Source organism: Acomys minous (genome assembly GCF_964271855.1).
Source record: "Acomys minous genome assembly, chromosome: 3".
In the NCBI taxonomy this organism is placed as follows: domain Eukaryota; kingdom Metazoa; phylum Chordata; class Mammalia; order Rodentia; family Muridae; genus Acomys; species Acomys minous.
Genome location: NC_140485.1, coordinates 140,162,015 through 140,181,751, shown reverse-complemented (window position 1 = coordinate 140,181,751; position 19,737 = coordinate 140,162,015). Strand labels below are relative to the sequence as shown.

General features: G+C 39.0%; 1 protein-coding gene across 6 annotated transcripts in view; it reads left to right on the top strand.

Moving 5' to 3' along the window:
• The window catches only part of PRKN (parkin RBR E3 ubiquitin protein ligase), a 1,133,456-nt gene that overhangs the window by 28,173 nt on the left and 1,085,546 nt on the right, over window positions 1-19,737 (top strand). For 4 of the 6 annotated variants that reach the window (XM_084777799.1, XM_084777796.1, XM_084777798.1 and 1 more), the window contains one exon: window positions 7,627-7,921. The exons of the other annotated variants lie outside the window; for them this stretch is intronic. In XM_084777799.1, coding sequence (XP_084633925.1) covers window positions 7,903-7,921 — 19 coding nt within the window. In that variant the 5' untranslated portion in view covers window positions 7,627-7,902. The remainder of the gene's footprint in view (window positions 1-7,626; window positions 7,922-19,737) is intronic. 6 annotated transcript variants of the gene reach the window in all.

The following is a 19,737-nucleotide window of genomic DNA, read 5'->3' as shown; positions in this document are numbered from 1 at the left end:
CTGCACGAAGCAATGGCTTTTAACCCCCCCTAAATGTATAAACGTTGGAACTTACACAAGTGCTGTTGTCACTAATGTTTTTGTGAAAGATAACAAGTTATGTATTTATGAGATACTTATCTAACATCTTTGATCTATTCTTTATTTTGTTAGAAGGGTACCTAACATTATGGGCCTGTTTTTCCCATTTTTTATTAAGATACAAAATACAGGTAGTGAAATTTGTGGATCTTGCATGTAGAGATGAAGAATGCTTCTGTATGTACATGCACCTACATTATGATGTAGAATATTTCTAACTCACAAGCCTCCTTGTTCGTGTAGTGCCGACTGGCAATGCCTTATGCTGGAGAGTGTAAGGGTTCAAATTTTGAAGTATTTTGCCTTTTAGAATATCTGCATAGATTTTGCTCCTTGAGAATTCTTAATTTGAAAAATCTGAGATCTAAATGCTGCAAAATATATAATTCTTTGAACCAATATTGAAAAGGTTGCAAATGTGAGCTTTTGGTGACCCTGACATCTCACTGTAGATTAGCTTTTTTTTTGTTCTTGAATTTCAGATGTCAAGAATTATGTTTTGTGGGTTTTTGAAAAGTCATTATTATATGTATACATTCATACCATTTGTAATTTGGGCATTGCCTAATGGCTTGATTTTTCTTTTGTTCTAATTAGGCTTAAATAAAATGTCACCATAGTGTGAACACAGAAGTTATAGTAATCTTGATGCACCACTATCAGCAGACCATTACGATTTTTGCACCTGAAGTCTAGTAGTAGGTGACAAGTCTAGTATTCCTGTAAGGGTTTCAGAAGGTCCTTCCTGCTGTCCCAGCCACTCTGAGAGCACTAAGCTCTCTACTGTGTACATTATCAAAATCTTAATATTCGGGTTGTGAATTGCCATTCTTGCAGTCATGCTGAGAATCGAATTGCATTTGCGAGCCAGTGACGCCCTGGTTAAGCCATCCCACTGATGTGATAATTAGAGATTCCTGCTAGATTTGGCCGGTAAAAAAAGGTGGGCAAATTTACCTTGATGTCATCAATAACAAATTGCTATTGTTTCTCAGAAGGTAAATTTTGCGTTTTATGTGGTTTGTTTATAATCGACAGTGTGAGTACTTTTCTGTCATCTTAAAATGTATAACCCATACAATAAGATGGCCTTGTTAAAACAGTATGGTGGTTTATGAGCATTGCTTATCTCATACCTTTACTATATAGAAAAGTGAGAAGGAAATTTCCTCCTCAGGTGCTCTCAGAAGGATACTTAGGTCTTGCAAATCCAATATGTTTTGTAACTCGTTCATTATATCAAGTTTTATGAATAGAAATTAATGTTGATAATCAATTTCCATGCATTGCCAAGTGTCCAGGGCCACTTTCCATACCAGACCAATGATATTTGCTACTATGAGCTCAATCTTGTCTACTTTTCTCTAAATTAAAGTTAACGAATGAGCCCTCACTTTTGTGGCATTTAGGGATGGTAAGAGGAAGTCCAGAGGCTGGGGCCTCATGATAAGGTTGGAGACTTCGTAAGGAAAGAAGCCTGCTCTTGTTCTCTCCTTGCCACGTGAGGTCCCTCTTGTTGGCACACAGTGTTCAGACCCCCACACACCAGAAATGTGGTTTTGGTGGTTTTAAGCAGCGGGTCTAGCAAGTTGAACGTCCTTGTTATGGTTATTGTGGTTGTCAGCTTGACAGGACCCTGAGTCAGCACAGTTTCCTGACACTCATGTGAGCCCTTATCTGGATAAGTTAGCATCTGTGCATGCTTGGCTGTGAGGCTTGGCTAGGCTGGACATCATCCCGCGCTCTCTGGCTGACGATGCAACTCCACCAGCTTCTTCCGTCTCCTGCTGCCGTTACCTCAAACCTTTCTTTCTTAAGTTGCTTTGGGCTGGTATTTTGTCAGTTACTAGAAAAGTAACTAATATGACCCTTTACTGGAAAGCTTAGGGCTATGGTACATGTTCTTATTTCTATGTTTTGGTTTGGAACATTTGTATGACCTGTTAAGCATGGTTAACTAGAGTACCTGAGCTCCAGAATGCGCCAAGGCCCACACTTTTTAAGCAGCATTTATTTAGGATTTCACAGCATTTGGAATCTAAAATTTCAAATTAGTATTGCTTTAACTTGTATCTTATTACAGTATCCAGAGCCGACTAATATGATTACTATTCCAATCGTATTGTATTAAGATCACAGCTGCTAAGACTGAAGTAACTAGTGCACGCCTGTAATCCAGCACTCGAGGAGGCAGAGGCAGGCAGATTGCTGAGTTCAGTGCCAACCTGGTCTACAAAGCAAGTCCAGGACAGCCAAGGCTAGACAGAGAAACCCTGCCTCAAAATAAACAATAAGTAAATAAACAAATAGATAAAAATTCTTAAAAGAAGTAGTTTAGGCTACATTTATAATATCAATCTTTACAAATATTAGTTTATTCTGATAATTTGTGGACCTTGACTGGATGTCTCAAATAACTTATTTGAGCCCAAAAGATCAAGTTGTTCTTTACACCTTGGCTAAGTACTGCCACTCCATTTTTACAAGACAACAGAAAGAAGACAGAATTTCTCTCAAACCAACTTATTATACCACCGGTCTATACACTCAGTGTGAATTGTTTGTTCTTTTTATTAAACAGTGTTTTGAATACATTGGACCATGCTCAGAATTTCAAAGCAGCCGTACAATGTCCGTCACCCAAAAGAATTTTATTTATTTTTAGATATCAGTAAATCATGTTAATATTTGTAGTTAATTAATACTTGAAACATTTTTCTTTTTAGTGATTACTTTCTTTATTCTGTACTTTATATTATGTTTGACATTTTAAAAATTGTTTATATTGCTTTAGGCACATCACATTCCTAACGTGAATGGTGTGTGGGAGCTCTAAGATGTAGTCTCCTGTACAGTAATTTGTATGTTGTTGTTTCAAGATGGCTGCTACCTAGTCTTGTTCTCCTGCCCCACGCCATAACTGTCGGGCTTTTTTATGCCTGTCCTGTTCTGAACAATGACTTGGAGCCCTTATATTTATTTATGATAGCTTTAGGCCCTATATCTAGGCAGATACCTAGCAATTCTAACCTGACAATACAGTCCTGCCACATAGCGCGTCACCCACATCCTAGTCTTGTTCTGGTACCCGCCTCTTCATCTGTGTCCCAGTGGTGACTCCTTCCCCGTCTCCACCCGAGAACTTCTTTCTCTGGGTCCAGAGGTCCCACCTAAACTCTCCAGCCCTGCTATTGACTGTTCAGCTCTTTATTTGACCAATCAGAAAGTGATATAGAACAATGTTTACAAAATACTAAGACAAGAGATGATTCATAATGATTACAATACCAAATGCTAGACTGTCCTGAGATCAATGGCAGAACAGAAATCAGATTTGAACACTCAGGGCCCAAAGACATCATTTCAGCACCCACTGTGGCTCCCTCCATGGGGCACCCACTGTGGCTCCCTCCATGGGGCACCCAGTCCTTGTGTTCATATTTGGTGCACACTTAATAGTGATGGAAAGGAGAGAAAGAGAGAAACGTTGGTGCCTGCAATTGATGTTCACTGAGTTGTGGAATAAAGAAGAAAACACATTATAGAGAAGTGATTATTGAAAAAATAATGCCCATTTCCATTTGGGGAAGTGTTTTTTGTTGATGAACATCGTCTATAATCCTTGGGAACAAAAAAAGATCATAGTTAGCTATTTGGATGTTAGTAATAGTGAATATGAATACTATTATTTCAGCCTTTTTTCCTTTAATTAGTAGACCCCTTCTGTTTTTCTATCTAAACTGTATACTGTGTGCACTCTGTTTATATCAGAGGAAGGAGTTATTTTTTTCATTTACTGTCTCACTTTGCTTTCTGTTGCTGTGATAAAACACTGACTGCAGGCAACTTGAACAAGAAGGGTTTATTTCATCTTAGATTTCCAGGCAATAGTTCATAGCTTAGGGAAGTCAGCACAGAAACTCAAGGAAGGAACCTGGAGGTAGAAACTGAAGCAGAACCAAGGAGGGGCACCGCCTACTGCCCCGCCCACTGTGGCTCACTGGGCCTGCTTTCCTATGCAGCTCAGGATGACCTGCCAAGGGTTGCACCACCCACAGTGGCTGAACCCTTCCACATCCCTGTAACCATGAAAACGCCCCAGAGACTTGCCTGCAGGCCAGTCTTATGGATGCATTTTCTCAACTGAGGCTGCTTCTTCATATATGCTTCTGGCTGTGTCAAGTTGACCAAAAATAAATGAAGAAGTAAATAAATTACCATTATACTTACTTAATGGTAGTGGTAAACATGTATTGGGATACTGGTAGCTTTCACTTCCCTTAAATGCTTATTATTTTAATGACTAGGTTTTTTATTTTATGTGAAAGTTCCATGTGTTTGTGCAATGTGTGTTGATCATATCTATGCACTACCACCTCTCTCCAACCTCTCCCAGCGTTCCCAGCACACTCCCAGCTTCCTGTCCTCTCTCCCCCTGTTGTTAGTAATGCTTCCCTGAGTCTAATGAGTGCTGCCTGCATGCGCAACACGACAGTAGCCACTTCTGCAAAGGATAAAACAGATAATTATATCTTTTGTATCTGTTCACTTATATTGCTAGATGTATCTATGTATCTTGTTATGATCTCATTTTTAAAATCATAAGATGTTTTTCTCTGGCTCTGTTTCAAGTAAGTTGTCTTGCTAATACTACCACAGTTTAAGATAAGTAACCTTCTTGTGTTGTGCAGTAACAGTGACCTACTGAATCATACTTTCTTATGCATGCTTCATTTTATGTATGCGGAAACAGAGATTTACAGGATCAATAGAATTAAAAAGTTCCTGATCTCTGACACTAAGAGCTAAGCTTGTGTTTCTGGCCACCCTGCATCTCTAAGTCAGCATTAAGGAGCATGGTGTAGCTTTTACTTAATAACCGTTATCCACTGACGTTAGTTACTATGGCGGTGGGATCCTTAGCTCTGTGAAATATTTAGTGACCTTGAAATAGAGACACAATTTCTGAATTGTATAGAAAGCCACGGAAAATTAGAACACTTTCAGTGCAACTTCAATCTTAATGGCTACAATTTATGCTGTCTCAGTTTTCTTGCCAGAAGAGTTCAGTCTCAAATCTCAAGGGTAGAAAACACAGTAGAAAATCCAAGGATGCTCGGCATACTTCAGCAATGATAACTGGCCTTTTGCGGTGTCCACACCATGTCAGTAAAACCTGGCCTGCATATTCAAAATGAAGACAGTCTATTAATCTTAGACTGCCTGGAATATCTTCTTACAATAGTGAGGATAAATCAAGAATATTAAATAAACACCCTAATAGGGAATGAGTAATCTGCAATGAAATATCAGCTGCACAAATATCGTAATCTATTAATAATAGATTATGAGCAGTACCAATATCACTTCACCCAGTTCTTCTTTCTCAAGTAAAGGTAGGTGGGATTTTGCTCTTAGATGTTTTTCATCATAAAGGTGTTCATATTGTTTGATGTACTAGTTTCTCAAGATCGTTTCATCCTTTGACATATTTTCCAGAAATTTTAAAATAAAAAATATTGCATTTTTCCAAAAGTCCTATTTTGTTTCTTCCTTTTCTGTTTCCACAACACAAAGGCAAGTATGTTCACTTTCTAGGAAGCATAGATGCTGGTAGAACTCATTTCATTTTAGAGTAAGTTCTAGTTCTTTTCAAGTTCACAAACCTTTAAAACATAATTTTTGTCTGCATGTACTAGATGCTGGAAATACTATCCACAGACACTAGCCCAAACAATAATGATTTATAATGCTCTTCCTAATCAGCCATGAGCATATTCCTGTCTTTAGCATAATGCTCTTTATGGACTGAGGTTGAAGGTTCACTATAGACTAGAAACACTTGGACTTTTTGAAAAAATTTCCCTGTCGGTCAACTGATGTCAGTTTTGAAAAGCAACTCTTTCCAATAAGATCTTATTTGATGCTGAAAACATTCTACTTTCTGTCTTGCAGTAGTCATTTATTACTTAAAAATAGATTTTAAAAACTTACTTAAATTTAAATTGCCACTTCTTTGTGGCTACTATTTTAGACAACACAGGCTTACGATAAGATGGACTCTTACCTTTCACTATGCAACTATTTTTCATTTTTTAATAATACATGTTCATTCAATAATATTTTAAGATACAATGAAAAAAAAAAGCAGTTACCTTTCCCTTAAAATGTACCATTGAAGTTTCTAGTGAAATTCAATGGGACAGTGAGATGGCTTGTAATGTGCAGGTCCCATGGAGCCTGATGACCTGAGCTCTATCCCAGGACCTACATGACAAAGGAAAGACTCTTTTATGTCATCTTCTGACCGCAGCATACTCAAATGGCACACACCGTAACGTGTCCGTGTACCGTAAGAAATATATAAGAACATAAATAAATATGGTAAAACAATAAAAGAAATTGGATTTGTTAGTAATTTTAGTCCTAGGAATCATTTTAAAATGTAATTATATTTATAAAGAAGCAATGTAATACTATGAGCTTAGTTTGCTCTGGTTGTTGCCTTGCCAACTTGACTGGGGAATCTGCCCTTGGCCAACGCCTGTGTTTTTGCTGACTCAGTACTTTGTTTCCATGTTCTATTTTCATATGGAGGGAAAGAACATGAAGAAGTTAATGTGTTGCAGTTTTTGTTTCTGTTTTGTTTTTGTTTTTTGTTTTGTTTTGCTGCTAAGCAAAGAGAAATCTTCATGGTAAGTTTTAGACATTAAAAACTATATGTGGAATTAAGAAAGCAATGGAGAAATTCCCTCTTTACCTACTTGTTGTAATAACTTTTTGTTCTGTTTGTTTTGTCTGTGTTTTAATATCAACTTGAAAGTGAAGCATAGATTTAGAAGCACCCTTTTCAATATTTACCTCATTGTGAATACTATGAAAAGTATAACGACAATTCAGAAAAATAACTTATGCTCTTGTTGGGCACTCTTAAATGATCTTGGATGTTGTATCAGAAGAAGACCCACTATGGGTTTTTACTCACAAAACCTATATAGATGTAAAAGCAATTTATGACGAGAATGAGTATTATTTTTCTCATAAAAATGTTTGCCTGCATGTTATTACTTACATAGTTATCTTTAGTACTGACTTTATGTCTTAGTTAAAAAAATGATTTACAAGCCCAGGTGATCTTATCTTTAGGGAAGTGAGTCTATTGACGTGAGCACCTTACTGGAAAGCCTTATGCCTGGAGGCAGATCTGCCAGGCTTGAGAGCTAGACTGTTTGCCATTCCTCAGTTTGCCAAGACTTCTTACAGGGTTCAGATGCAAAGCAACAAGCCTTGGATACATATGTCGATAACCGTGACCCTACTGCTTTCTCACACGACTGTATACTTAATACCACTTGAAAAATAAACCAAGAGCAAATGTAATGCATTTAGTACTTTGAGGAAGGCAAAAATTCATTTTAAGGCTAAAGAAAATAAAGCAGAAACAAAAAGAACTAAATAGCAGTGATTTTTTTTCACATTTTTTTATTAATGAGAATTTCATAAAAGTGAGTTGAGATTTGATGTTTCTCCCCCCTAACTTCTCAGATCCGCTGCGTCCCTTTGATTTTCATTAAGCCGTCCAGTGCAGTTTGTGCTGCTCATGTGTCCATGGACGGACAGTCCTAAGTGGACTCCTGCTGACCCTGTGCTATCCTCATTGATCAGCTCATATCACAGCCCCCGTTAGGGAACAACTGGGGCGGTGACCAACGCAGACCCACACCTGGCCAGATGCGGAAACAGAGACTGCAGAATTCTCAGCCCTAAGTAGAACATCTGGACTGTACAGCTCCCTTCAAGGCCCAGGGATCATTGCCCAAGATGGACGGGAATCAACACTGTGAGTGTCTGAGGTGGTGAATGATCACAGGGGAACAGTGTCCTCTGGACACAGTGGGCAAGGTGCACACACACTCAGAGGTTATGACAGCATGCAGAACCCTGTGCAAGCTCAAGCCAAGCAAAGCATAGCACGGAGAGGGGAGATGGGCGTGACGTCCCACTCTGAGCCAAGGAGCTATTGGCAACTGATAATGCCCGGGAGAGAGAAAGTGGGAGCAGGACTGACAGTGTTCTTTAAGAACATTGCCAGCAATAGATATTCAGTTGGTGAAAAAAGAAATTACAATAAGGATAGTTTAAAATGTGGGTTGCCAGACTGCTAGGCTTTAGTCCTTACCCACAGCTCTTGCCCAATACCATGTTTCTCCACAAAATAAAGTTTATTTCCAAGACTTCATGAATCAGAATGAAAGGAGAAAGTATAACTCTGACACATAACTCTCAGACCATGGTTTTCACTTGGTTGCTGCTGACACTCAAGCAAAACATTTATACTTTAGAGAAAGGTTAACTGGGCCAAATAGATAGTGCTACTCCATTGTGGTCATGGTTTAATGGATATATGCCCATGTATGTCAAGCTGTACATCTGAAGTAGTGTGCCTTATGATATGTCAGATATACTTCAATGGCGCTTCTATGAAGCCTAGCCCCTGACATTTAAGTAGGAAAGTTATTTCCTGCAGAAAATGTGCAAGCTCACCAACACCTGAGCTGACAGAGCAGAAAATGTGAGTATGCTTGAGAACCACACTTCACACTCACAGCTGACAGCTGGCCCTCTGCCGGAAGTCAGTCATGAGCTAAGTTCATTCATCTCAGACAGGGTCCCAGAGAAAAACCTGAAATTCAGCAATGAATGGTGGTTGACAAATACTTTCTTTCTTCTACATCATTACAAAAATAAAGAGTCAAAGTCCACTATCTCAAAAACATTGATCTTGAAGACAGTTTCAGATGCTAAGTGTAGTGTTCTTTGCTAGCTGTTTTTTTTTTTTTTTTAACTCCACCTTGTTTCTAAAAGAATGAGGACTCGTGGATATAGAAGCTTAAGGCGACGGCAAGAATCGCTTTTAGGGACAGTGACAGGTTCATTCAGAAGGGCAAAACGAGGCTGCTTACCTACAGCTAGTCTGACATTGTGCTGCCCTACCTCCCTCCTTGAGCTTTCAGCTTTCCTTCTCCTCCCTGATGGTGCCTGTCATTCTGTTCATTATGCTTTTGCCCAGGAATCCCAATGTGGGCGGCTGCTCGCTTGGCCTGATCCAGACTTTGTGATAGATGACAGGGGCCATGAGGCTTTGTGATAGATGATGGGGGGGGGGCATGAGGCTTTGTGATAGATAGGGGGTGAGGCTTTGTGATAGATGATAGGGGGGTGAGGCTTTGTGATAGATGATAGGGGGGTGTGAGGCTTTGGAAGACATTGGCGGGCTCCAGTTGATCAAGTTTCAAGATGGATTGCTGTGGATTTGAATAACTGAAATGACGTAAGTGTACCTAGAAGAGCTGTTATCGTTAATAAATGGTGGAGTCTATGTGCTAATTGTAATAGCATGTGGCATGCGCTGAGGTCACAAGGTGTTCTGATACCATGCAATTAGAACCATGCATGGATTGCCTGGTGTTGAGCCCAGATCCCCATAGTGATGCTATCACTCGATCTCCACTCCATAGGTGAGGACAGACAGTCAGTGGTTTTGCCCAGAGTCTTAGAATGTAAGAAGCTGGTGAAGTGAGGCTCCCCCAGCATTATTTCTACAGTAGTCATTGATTCATAGGTAATCTTTCACAATGTGTGTAGCAAGTGGTTGCTGATGCAGGATAATGCAACTCTGAAACAGTCTGCCTGACATAATTTTATAAATCTAACTTAGATCTCATAACATTTAGCTGTCACCTTTTCGTCCTTCTATGTGCCCTGCCCCCTCAGTAATAATGGAGGGCTCTCTCCTCAGTGCATTGGCTGTTTTCTTGGAACTTAGAGCCTACATCTAGCTTACCAGTGCTTAAGTCTCTGGAATTTCAGGCTACTCTCTGATGCTACACTGCCTTCTGTTATGAGTCAAGTAGGGAATACGCTGATATGATTCCCCATCCTGCCTGGTTCTCATTAGCTTTCCTGACACACATACAGCAAAGCCCAAGATTTTGAGCTCCAACAGATTTCTTACATTTTGTGTTTCTGTCACACTGCCACCACCACCCTCATCTATCACATGACTTGAGTTTACTCGCATCCCTCATCGTCTTGATCCTTCTGCATGGAGTAACTTTCCAAGGCATGGCCCCGCCCAGTGGACTCTGAGTTCTCCTTCATGTCCCCGGTTGTATATATTCTATTGCATTAAAACCCCCTGAGTCCCCAGCCCTCTAGAATCACCATTTCCCACTCTTCAGTGTATTCTGTACACACCTCTATTATGATCCACCAGCCTTTTAAAACTTACTTCTCAATAAATACTGTGTCTATGACATAAACGTAGACTGGAAAATTTGAGTGACATGTTTTGAATGTAGTAAAAGCTATCATAATAAACACAAGAAATATTTTCTATGCTTGAAGCTCTTACTGTGCTCACATATCATATACTCTGTTCAGCTCTCATGTGATTGGCTGGTGTTACCCTCAAAACCTAGGATGATGTGTCATTAGCATTCCACACTGCAGGGGAGGAAAATGGTTCACAAAGCCGCTCATTTCCCAGAGTTCTTTAGTTTTACCAGCAAGGTAAGCTGGTCCTCACAGCCTGCAGCCGGGCACTGACGTGTTCTTAAGGTCTGCCTTGTGTTCACTTGTAGTTCTGCCACAGCTTTGCCTGAGAGGAAGTCCAAACATAAGACTGGGGCTTGGTATGAACTGAGACTTTCATCCGTGTGGTTTTCTTCCTGCATCTGATTTAAATCTCTGCTTTTTCCTAGACTGTTTACATTTATTTTAATCTGTAGCTTTTTAAAAAGTGAGTATAATTTACAATTTATTAACTGTTTGTTTCACTCTAATAACTATTGCTGCCCCCTCTGTGCCAAGCTCTTTTCCATCTTCTAGGGAGATCCAAGTTATTCTGAGGTTTATTGCTGTCATCCACATTTTACAAATTAGTGTGCTTAATTTCTAGGAACTTTTTTTCAGAGACTAAGAACATAGAAGAAATGAATAGATAACCATCAACCGTCACCTATGTGTAACATGGGTAAAAACACTTATCATGATAGAATGCACATATGGTTATAATCCACTTATTGAATGCCTTGCTCTTAATTGTTAAAATTGTTTCCCATTTGCCATCTGTACAAGAATTTTTTATTGAATATCCTGTTCCATTGCCTACATCTACAGCTTGTTCTTAAAATAAGATAAATTCTTCTAAGATGTCATATAAGACGGCTTAGTCATTTCAAGATTTTGGATATGTATTGATAAAAGCAAAGGATTCATATCTAACCTGCAGGCTGTTTTTACATAAGAAAGAGGTCTGTTATAAAAGCTAAAATAGGCCTCTGATGGGTATGTTTTCCTGTGATTCTTTGGTGTATTTCCACAATACTTTCTGTAATACAACTAATGCATAAACTAAAGAGAAAGGAGTGTCAATTGTCAACAAAGTTTGCAAACTTTAAAATTTGAAAAAAAGAAGAAAAGCTTAAATTTAACATTGGATTAACCTTCATAAGTAAGTTTAGATGCTGTGCTTCTTACAGAAAGTAGAGTATATCAATTTGATCTATCTTCTTTAAAGTGCAATATTTAAATAAAATATATGAAAATCCCCGTTTTGCTTTCATTTTCTCTTATCTAATATTGGTTAATGCCATACAATGAAAAAGAGTGATTTAGAAATCTCCTCCTGTTTCTTGATAATACAAATTTTATCTGAAAAAATATGTCATAATGAGTTCTTTTCACATTGGTGTATTTTTGTTTATTTAAATAAAGTGTGAAAAAATATCTCATTTAAAAAGTGAAGTGTATTTTAAGTAACACTCTTTGAGCATGTACAAAAATACCCTTTTAAGTATTTAGTTTTTGTGTGAGCCAGTAGTAAGCCAACTATCAATTGCCATGACATTCCTAGGGTCAGTGCAGCTCACACTGGGATTTCTGCTGCACCAGGTTCACGTGCATCTGCTGCCCCATCCTGCCCATCACAGCCACACCCTGCTGCTCCCAGTCCACTCCCCAGATAGCCCTGTGGATCCTGCCCATTTAGATGTGCGTCAGCGTCTGCTCTTCTGCATGGCTCTTGCTTCTCCACAGTTCCCTCCTGCAAGTGATGGGCTGGCTCATCTTATAACCAGTTAGTTTGACATCATTTCCTTTTTTCCTTAGTTCCTGAAGCTTTCTGCATTTCTAAGTGCTGGGGTTATAGGTGTGTATCACCATACTCATCTGTGCTTGTCCTCTTAGGGAATAATCTATAGCTCTGGGAAATTTTTATATCAAATACTCTCAACTAAATGACTTGGACTGTTGTTTTATATATCTGTGGCTGTTTTAAAATCAATAGGCAACATGATGTAAGTCGTCTGGAGGGGATTTTCCTCCCAGCTCTTCTGTGAGATGGTCTACTGCCTTTACTGTGGGTGTGGTTTTCTTTACCTCTCAGTGAACAGGCTTATACAGGACTGTTTTTGAGACTCCTGTATTATCCCCAAATGTAATTCGTTATAAGCATTCCAAGTGTGAGTGTTGCTACTTATAATTAAGAAATGATACAGGCTACTGTATCTAGGGGCATACAAAGAAAGCTTTGACTCTTAAGTCCCACTTGACTTAATACTATTTCTGTTAGTCAAATACAGTAAAAAAAATATTCTGCTTATAGATCTTACCCATAAAATCTTATGTCTAACCTCTTTCTTTTAGTGACCTGGTAAAATTCTACCTTTAAATATCTTGAAAAATAAATACTCTAACCCCGCAGGACCTGCCCAGCCCCACTGTTGAAGTAGGAAGCTCAGATGGATGTCAAGGCTTCTTTTTAATTCAGGCTCCTGTGGTCTGTCTAGCTGAGCTATGGGGGCTTGACCTCTGTGTGGCTTTGCTGAAGTATTTGTCCCTTATGAAAGCAGCAGAGCCAGCAGAGCCAGCATAGATAAAGAGCTGCATATGGTTGTATTTTAGTGGCAAGGCTGGTTTGTGACCAGGTTCTGCAGGCAGACTGCAGGTGACAGTATTATTTACTTTTGTTGCTTGGGGTCCAAAGAGAGAATAAATTGCTATTGATTTTTGAGACATTCCAGTGAAGGGTCTGAGTGCCTTCAAAAGAGCTGGGTGGCAGGAGAGCCAGCGGTGGTGCAGAGTCTGCCTTTAAAATGAAAATTCATTTTCTTGTTATTGTCATAAAGGTTTTTTTCATTCTTAGAGCTAGTTACAAGGAAATGTGGCTATGAGGCTTTTGCTGCTGTGAATGTCTTCAGTCCCCCTGAAAGAACAGAATTCGGCACCTCTCACAGCAGTGTGAAATCACCAGGGGAACACTCCATGTACACTTGCATACGTGTACTCACCTGGTCTTGAACGTGGTATTTACTTACCTAGTATGTTAACTGCTTCACCAGGGACACTTCTCGGTTTTTAAATGTTTGGCAGCACAGATGGAAGAAACTTGGGTTTGGGTTTATTTTGTTTTAACTTTCAAGAAAGTGCTTTTGAAATGATGTCCTTACTTTTTTGGTTATTTCTACACTTGTCTGGATATAATAGACAAGTGAGCGAGGGCTTTTTCAATCAGGAAACTGTTGGAGAGGTTCTAAGTGCATACAATCCAGCACTTCTCCACCCTCAAAGCTCCTCCTGAGAGTGTTGTTTGTGTGCCTCCTGAGGAGCAGTACAAAGGGGTGGCTGGGCGTTAGCTCATGAAACTATCTGTGAGTTCCTTAGAGCAATAGACTGTTACTTAGATGGTATTGGGTGTTTGCTAGCACTTATTTCAGGAAGTGAGAATCTCTGGTATCCAGATGCTAACTCGGTTTCGTCAAGGTGGGAACAGGGATTATGACCTGTTGTGCGCAGACTGGAACAGTACTTGCAAATGAAAGGACTTCCTGGAACTGGGAATTGCTTTTTTTTTTAAAAACTACAGAAGCTGAGCCAGGGGGCTAGCAGCTCTTGCTCTTACAATTACCTATGATCCCTTCCCATTGATCTAGATAAGTTTATCTCGGGTACCTTACCTGCTCTTTCTTCTGTAACACCATTTGGAAACTGTGACTCATAATTATCAAGCGTCCCCAGCAGAACATGAACTGGGTGGGGTGTATAACACTTCTCTCAGGAAAAAGAAGTGTGTCCTTCTCTACTCTTTCTTACACCTTATCTTTCCAGTAATAATTCATATTTACTATGTGCAAGATTGTATCTTACATGCTTTATATGTATTTCCTAATCTTTGTAGTGTCCCCAGAGTGTGCGCTAATGTCACCCTCATTATAGACAAGAAGCGACTAAGGAATGGGCAGTTAAGGAGTCGCCCGTTTTTACCCTGGGTTAAGTGGTGGGCTGCTGTGCATTTACAGTACACCTGGTAGGAGTCGTCTCTTCCTCCTCCTCTTCCTCCTCTTCCTCCTCCTCCTCCTCCTCCTCTTCCTCCTCCTCCTCTTCTTCTCCTCCTCCTCTTCTTCCTCCTCCTCCTCTTCTTCTTTTTTAAAGATTTTTATTCTATGTGTATGAGTATTTTCCCTGCATGTACGTCTATGTACCACATGCACGGTTAGTGCCTGTGGAGTCAGAAGAAGACACGGGATCCCAGAACTGGAATTACAGATGGTTATGAGCTACCATGAGGGCACTGGGAATAGAACCTGGGTGCTCCGGAAGATTAGTCAGTGCTTTTACACATTGAGCCAGACTGTTCTTTAAATAAATAGAAAAATAAGAGGTATTATCACTAGTAAGACCAAAATATAAGATGTTTGTAGATTTCAGGTAGTTTTGTTGGCATATAGTTGACTATATGTTTGACCCTCGCTAATGAAACAAAGATGTAACAGTGAGAAAATGAGAGCAAGACTGCTAGGGAGAACATAGAAACTGCATGAAACACGCTTTTAAGAGACATATTCACCTAAATAAAGTCATTATGCATGTGACTTCTTAAATATGCTACAATTTTATTCATAAAATGAAATAAATTTAAATGAATTAAATTTTGATAAAATTTCAAAATCATCCTTTAAAACTTTCTGAGTTCTTTGAAAACCTTAACTAGGCACACACATGTGTCTTATTGTTTGAATGCCCCATCTCCCCTCCCAGACTTCTATGACCCCCTTCACTACAAGGCTTTTTCTCAGTTGTAACTTTTTTTGGTCTTTTAAAAAAATCATTCTTACCTTAATTCACTCACTTTAACATGCATTTGTTTAATGCAGTCTGAAAGGTTGGAAAAGATTTCAATGCCAGTTCTTATATATTGTCTATATAAATTGTATACTTTGTAATTACTCATTTAAAACATTTCCTGGCTGGCTTTGCATTATGATCTAGTAAGAAAGAAAAAACATGTTTTCAGTGCTGAACTTAGAAAAAGAAAATGTTGAGGTAAATCTGCCATATATGGAAGTATGATTTGTATTGGTACAAGGAATTGCTAAAGTCACTCGCTACTTAGAATTAGCAAGCTCTCTGAATTGGCTGGATAATGGGGCTTGACAGTTGTTAGTATTATCAAGAGTGTATTTCAGAAGATAATTTGCTTTATTGTCTCTGATTAATTTCTAAGTAATTAGATAGGTTTTAGCCGTAACCTGATGTGTTCACTCTTCTTATTAACAGGTTTAAATTCATAATCCTAGCTGCTTTGTGAGCTCATTCTAACGTGTCATTTGCATTCCACCCGTGAGCTCACCGTTCGCTTATAATGGGAACTAGAGTCCATGGAATTGGTTGTCCTGGAGCTCTCTTTTGTTACGTAGATGCTTACTTGTTAAACTTTAATGTGCAGGTTATAGATACCAGGCAGCTTATGATACTAACTCATTGCATTATTTTCCTGATGTACTGTGGTGCTCTGACGTAATTACCAACTTAGCCTAAAATGAGTTTTCTATTTTTAAACTCCTGACCTGATTATATTTGTAGAAAGGTATTAATCTAGAAAGTCTAGATTGTTGCTGAATGTCAACAGTCTTTATTCAGCTTCTGAATTTGTGTCCCTATCCTCTCTGGGGTTTTTGTTTTTGTTTTCGGCTTCTGGAACATTATACTCAAGTGTTCTACGGAAATGAGCATTTGCTTATTTCATAAAAGTAATGGCAAGGACATGTATGCATATGCCAGTGTCGTTTTTTACATTGATGTCACAGGTCACATCTATAGTTCTCTGCAGAATTCATTGTTTTGCTCCATACCAGAGGAAAATCCTGGCTGTTTGTTCACAAGTGTCTTTTTTCATATGCTTTATAGCGATTCTCAGATGTTCAGTATTGAACCTGTTCTCATCACAGTATAAAAAGCAGGAGTTCCGTCATGCAAGGAACAAGACTCCCCGAGTTTTTTCCCGTGGATGTTGACCTGAATTTCTAACAGTGAATATGATTAAGTCCTCCAAGCCCTACAGCTCTCACCCCTAACAGTATCTTCTCTTCTTCGCCTTTATGTAACTTTGGAGCTAGGTAGGGGTTTTGGATAGAAGGTGACTTTTGGTTTTGGTTTTAATTCTCTTTATGTGAGGAATCTGAAGCCCATGTAATGCTACTTGTATCCTTATTCTCTTCATCTTCTTTCCTTGCATTTATACGTTTCACCTCATGTACAACAGGAGTCAATAGAGGATCTAATCTAGTTGTAGTACTTGGTCAAGAATGTGAAAAGATTGTGTTTAATCAATAATAAAAATATTCTTGTTGCAGTGTTTCATCTAACGATGCAGTCATTTTTAGTTAAACATATTGTTATTGAACTGATTATGGGCATACATGCATATATGCACGCATACACACATGCACATGCATGTGGGCATGATGTGTGTGGTGAGAAGACGACTTGCAGGAGTCCAGTCTCTCCTACCACGTGAGACTAACCTCAGACCGTCAGCCTTGGCAGCAAATGGCTTTACTGACTGAGCCCGACTAGGGTTGCATTGACTGAATAGAAAAACAGTGCAGTATGCTTGAGATTCAGTCCTCTATATTTGCATCTTTACATAAGGTGGTCAGGTCCCAGACTATGGTTTTGTTTTGCTTTAGTCATGTATATTGGGCATGTGTATATTTGTCCGTGTTTGGGTGTGTGGAAATGTGTGGAGGTGCTGCGGAAGCAAGATGAGGACAGGAGGGCCCCTGGGGCTGGAGCTGTAGGAGATTGCCAATAGTCCAGCTGGGAATGCTGGGAACTGAATTTGGGTGTTCTTCAAGGGCAATGCTACTATTAACCACAAAGCCATCTCTGAAGCCTCACTCTGTTTGAAAAGACAAGAGATCCCCAACACCTTCATGTTAACCTTGGCTGCCATACTTTCTTCTTCCTATGGGTCAGTGCCTGAAGGTTTTGAATAACATGGATCAGAGGTTTCTAGTAGGTATTAGCCAATGAATTATGTGCATCCTCTGGATGGCGGGTTGTACACAGGCAACTCATTGTAAGGTGCATACGCATTTGGGAACAGATGGCTCCTGGGTCCCACTCTGCTTTCGGGCCATTCCAATGCAAAGCCTTTCTTCTCTCTCTTACCAAAGGCTCTCCGTTCACCTGCTCCTTCTTTCTCAGTCTGTCAGTCCTCAAAATTCCTTTCCTTTAGCTGCAGCTTCTGAACCAGAAAAAAATCTCTTCAACCATGCATTGGAATCTTATCTCCCTTAACTTAACTAATGGTTCTCAGCGTTTTGTTCCATTTCACAAGAAAACTGTGTTGTACTAAAGAAGATAGCAAATACCGAGATGCAGAGGAATGTTCTTCAACTAAACATCTGTCGCATTCAACAAGCTTTTGCTCTATAAAGACTGCTGAGGTACAGGGCAATTCAAGTGGTAGAGAGCAGAGCTTAGGAGAGTCCACAGTGCATAGGGTTCTCTGTCACCTCACTGCTGTGTTGACATCTCTGGGAACTGAACGTCAGTGCCTTCCTACTTTCTTCTTATTATTTATCTGTACTATTCTGCTTCCATCTCATTTTTCTTATTCAGCTTCTTGTACACATTGGCATCTTTATAGAAACAAAGTTAAAATTATTTTTTGAGTACTGACTTAATGTTAGAAACTGAAGTGCAGGGCTAAGCGGGAGTCATTGCTTCTACTCCTCCTTCTCTTCCAGTTGAGTGTTACTCAGCACCTAGGACCTGTATTTTTTTAGATGTATAATTTAATTTTCCCCAACAAGAACACATATGTACAAATTGAACACAGAAATATTAGTGAGTATTCAAAAATAGTTGGCAAGTTTCAGCTATCTTTGCAATCATCTCTTTAACAACCCTGCTCATGTCAAGTAGTTACAGACTTCCCAGTGATTCAAGAAATGAGAGGTTTACTTCCAAACCCTCCCACTCACTTGGGAAGGACAGACAAGTAGATGACTAGAAGTTAAAATGAGCCCTAAGACAGGAATCTAGAGACGGCTGTGGAAACAGAGGGATGCAGCTTTCTAGAGGATCAGCTGCAGACCCCAGAAGGAAATGCATAACTGAGTGTGAGAGTTTAATTTTGAAAGATTAGTTCATTTAGAGGTAATTCTCTTCAAAGTATTGGAAAACAGGAAGGCCTTGTGGACAAAAGCACAGAGCACTAGTGCAAAGGTGATCAGGGAACACTCAGTAGAAATGAACTGGACTGTCATTTGTCAGGGACCACATAATTGAGGTTGAAACAAGGAGTAAACATTTAGACTTGCATCTAAACAGTAGTAAATAAGAGGACGGTGGTAAATAAGAGGCTTGCACTGTGAAACTTAAAACCATGAAGGTGGCTTCTTAATTTCTTCTTTAAAATTTTAACTGTCCGTCTGCCTGTGTATCTGTGGGTGTCTGTGTGTCTATGGGTCTTTGTGTAGGTGTATACCCAGGAGTGCAAGTGCTGGACAGAAGCCTCTATTGTAGAGTTACAGGCAATTTTTGAGCAGCCCAATGTGGTCTTTGCACGAGCTTTATTTTCTCTGCACCAATGGAGGCATGGTTCCATCCCCCAGGATGAAACTTTTTAAATAATAAAAGTATTGTGTCATATGAAGGAAGTAATTCTGCATTGTATTGTGGAAGAAGTTTGTATTCTTTAAACACTGTGAACATTCTAATAGTCACAAAGGAGTGAGGAGCTGCTGTGGGATGTTGCATTCTGTGGACCATGGATATATTTCACAAGATTTTAAAAAATGTTTCTATGATGTTTCAGGGATAAAACAAATTAGATCTGTATAGGCAGATATAATACAGATAAAATGCACACAGTCCAAACAGTGGCAGTGTATTTTGTTGTTATTAATTTCTTGATAAAATTTTTATGGTTCTGTTATTTTATGTAAGTATGTTATTTATAATATTCTGTGATCAAATATAATTATATAATGTTTTATTAAATAAGCCTTTGGGAAAAAAGTTTAATTTCTTTTTTTATTATGGATAGAACTTCAAAGATACAGTTTTCTTTTAGGCAACTAATGGGTTAATGACTTGTGGCACAGAGGCCCATTTTTATATTAAAATGAAATTACTTTGAAAAATATGCTTTAATTGAAATCCTATTTAATGGTGAAACTATGTTATTGATTATAATCAAAATGCCCAAGACAGTGATGAATTCATCAATTTCTGTATCGCTGGTATTATAAATCTTTTAGTAGGAGCTAGAGAACGTGAACAAGATGAATATTTTCAAATTAT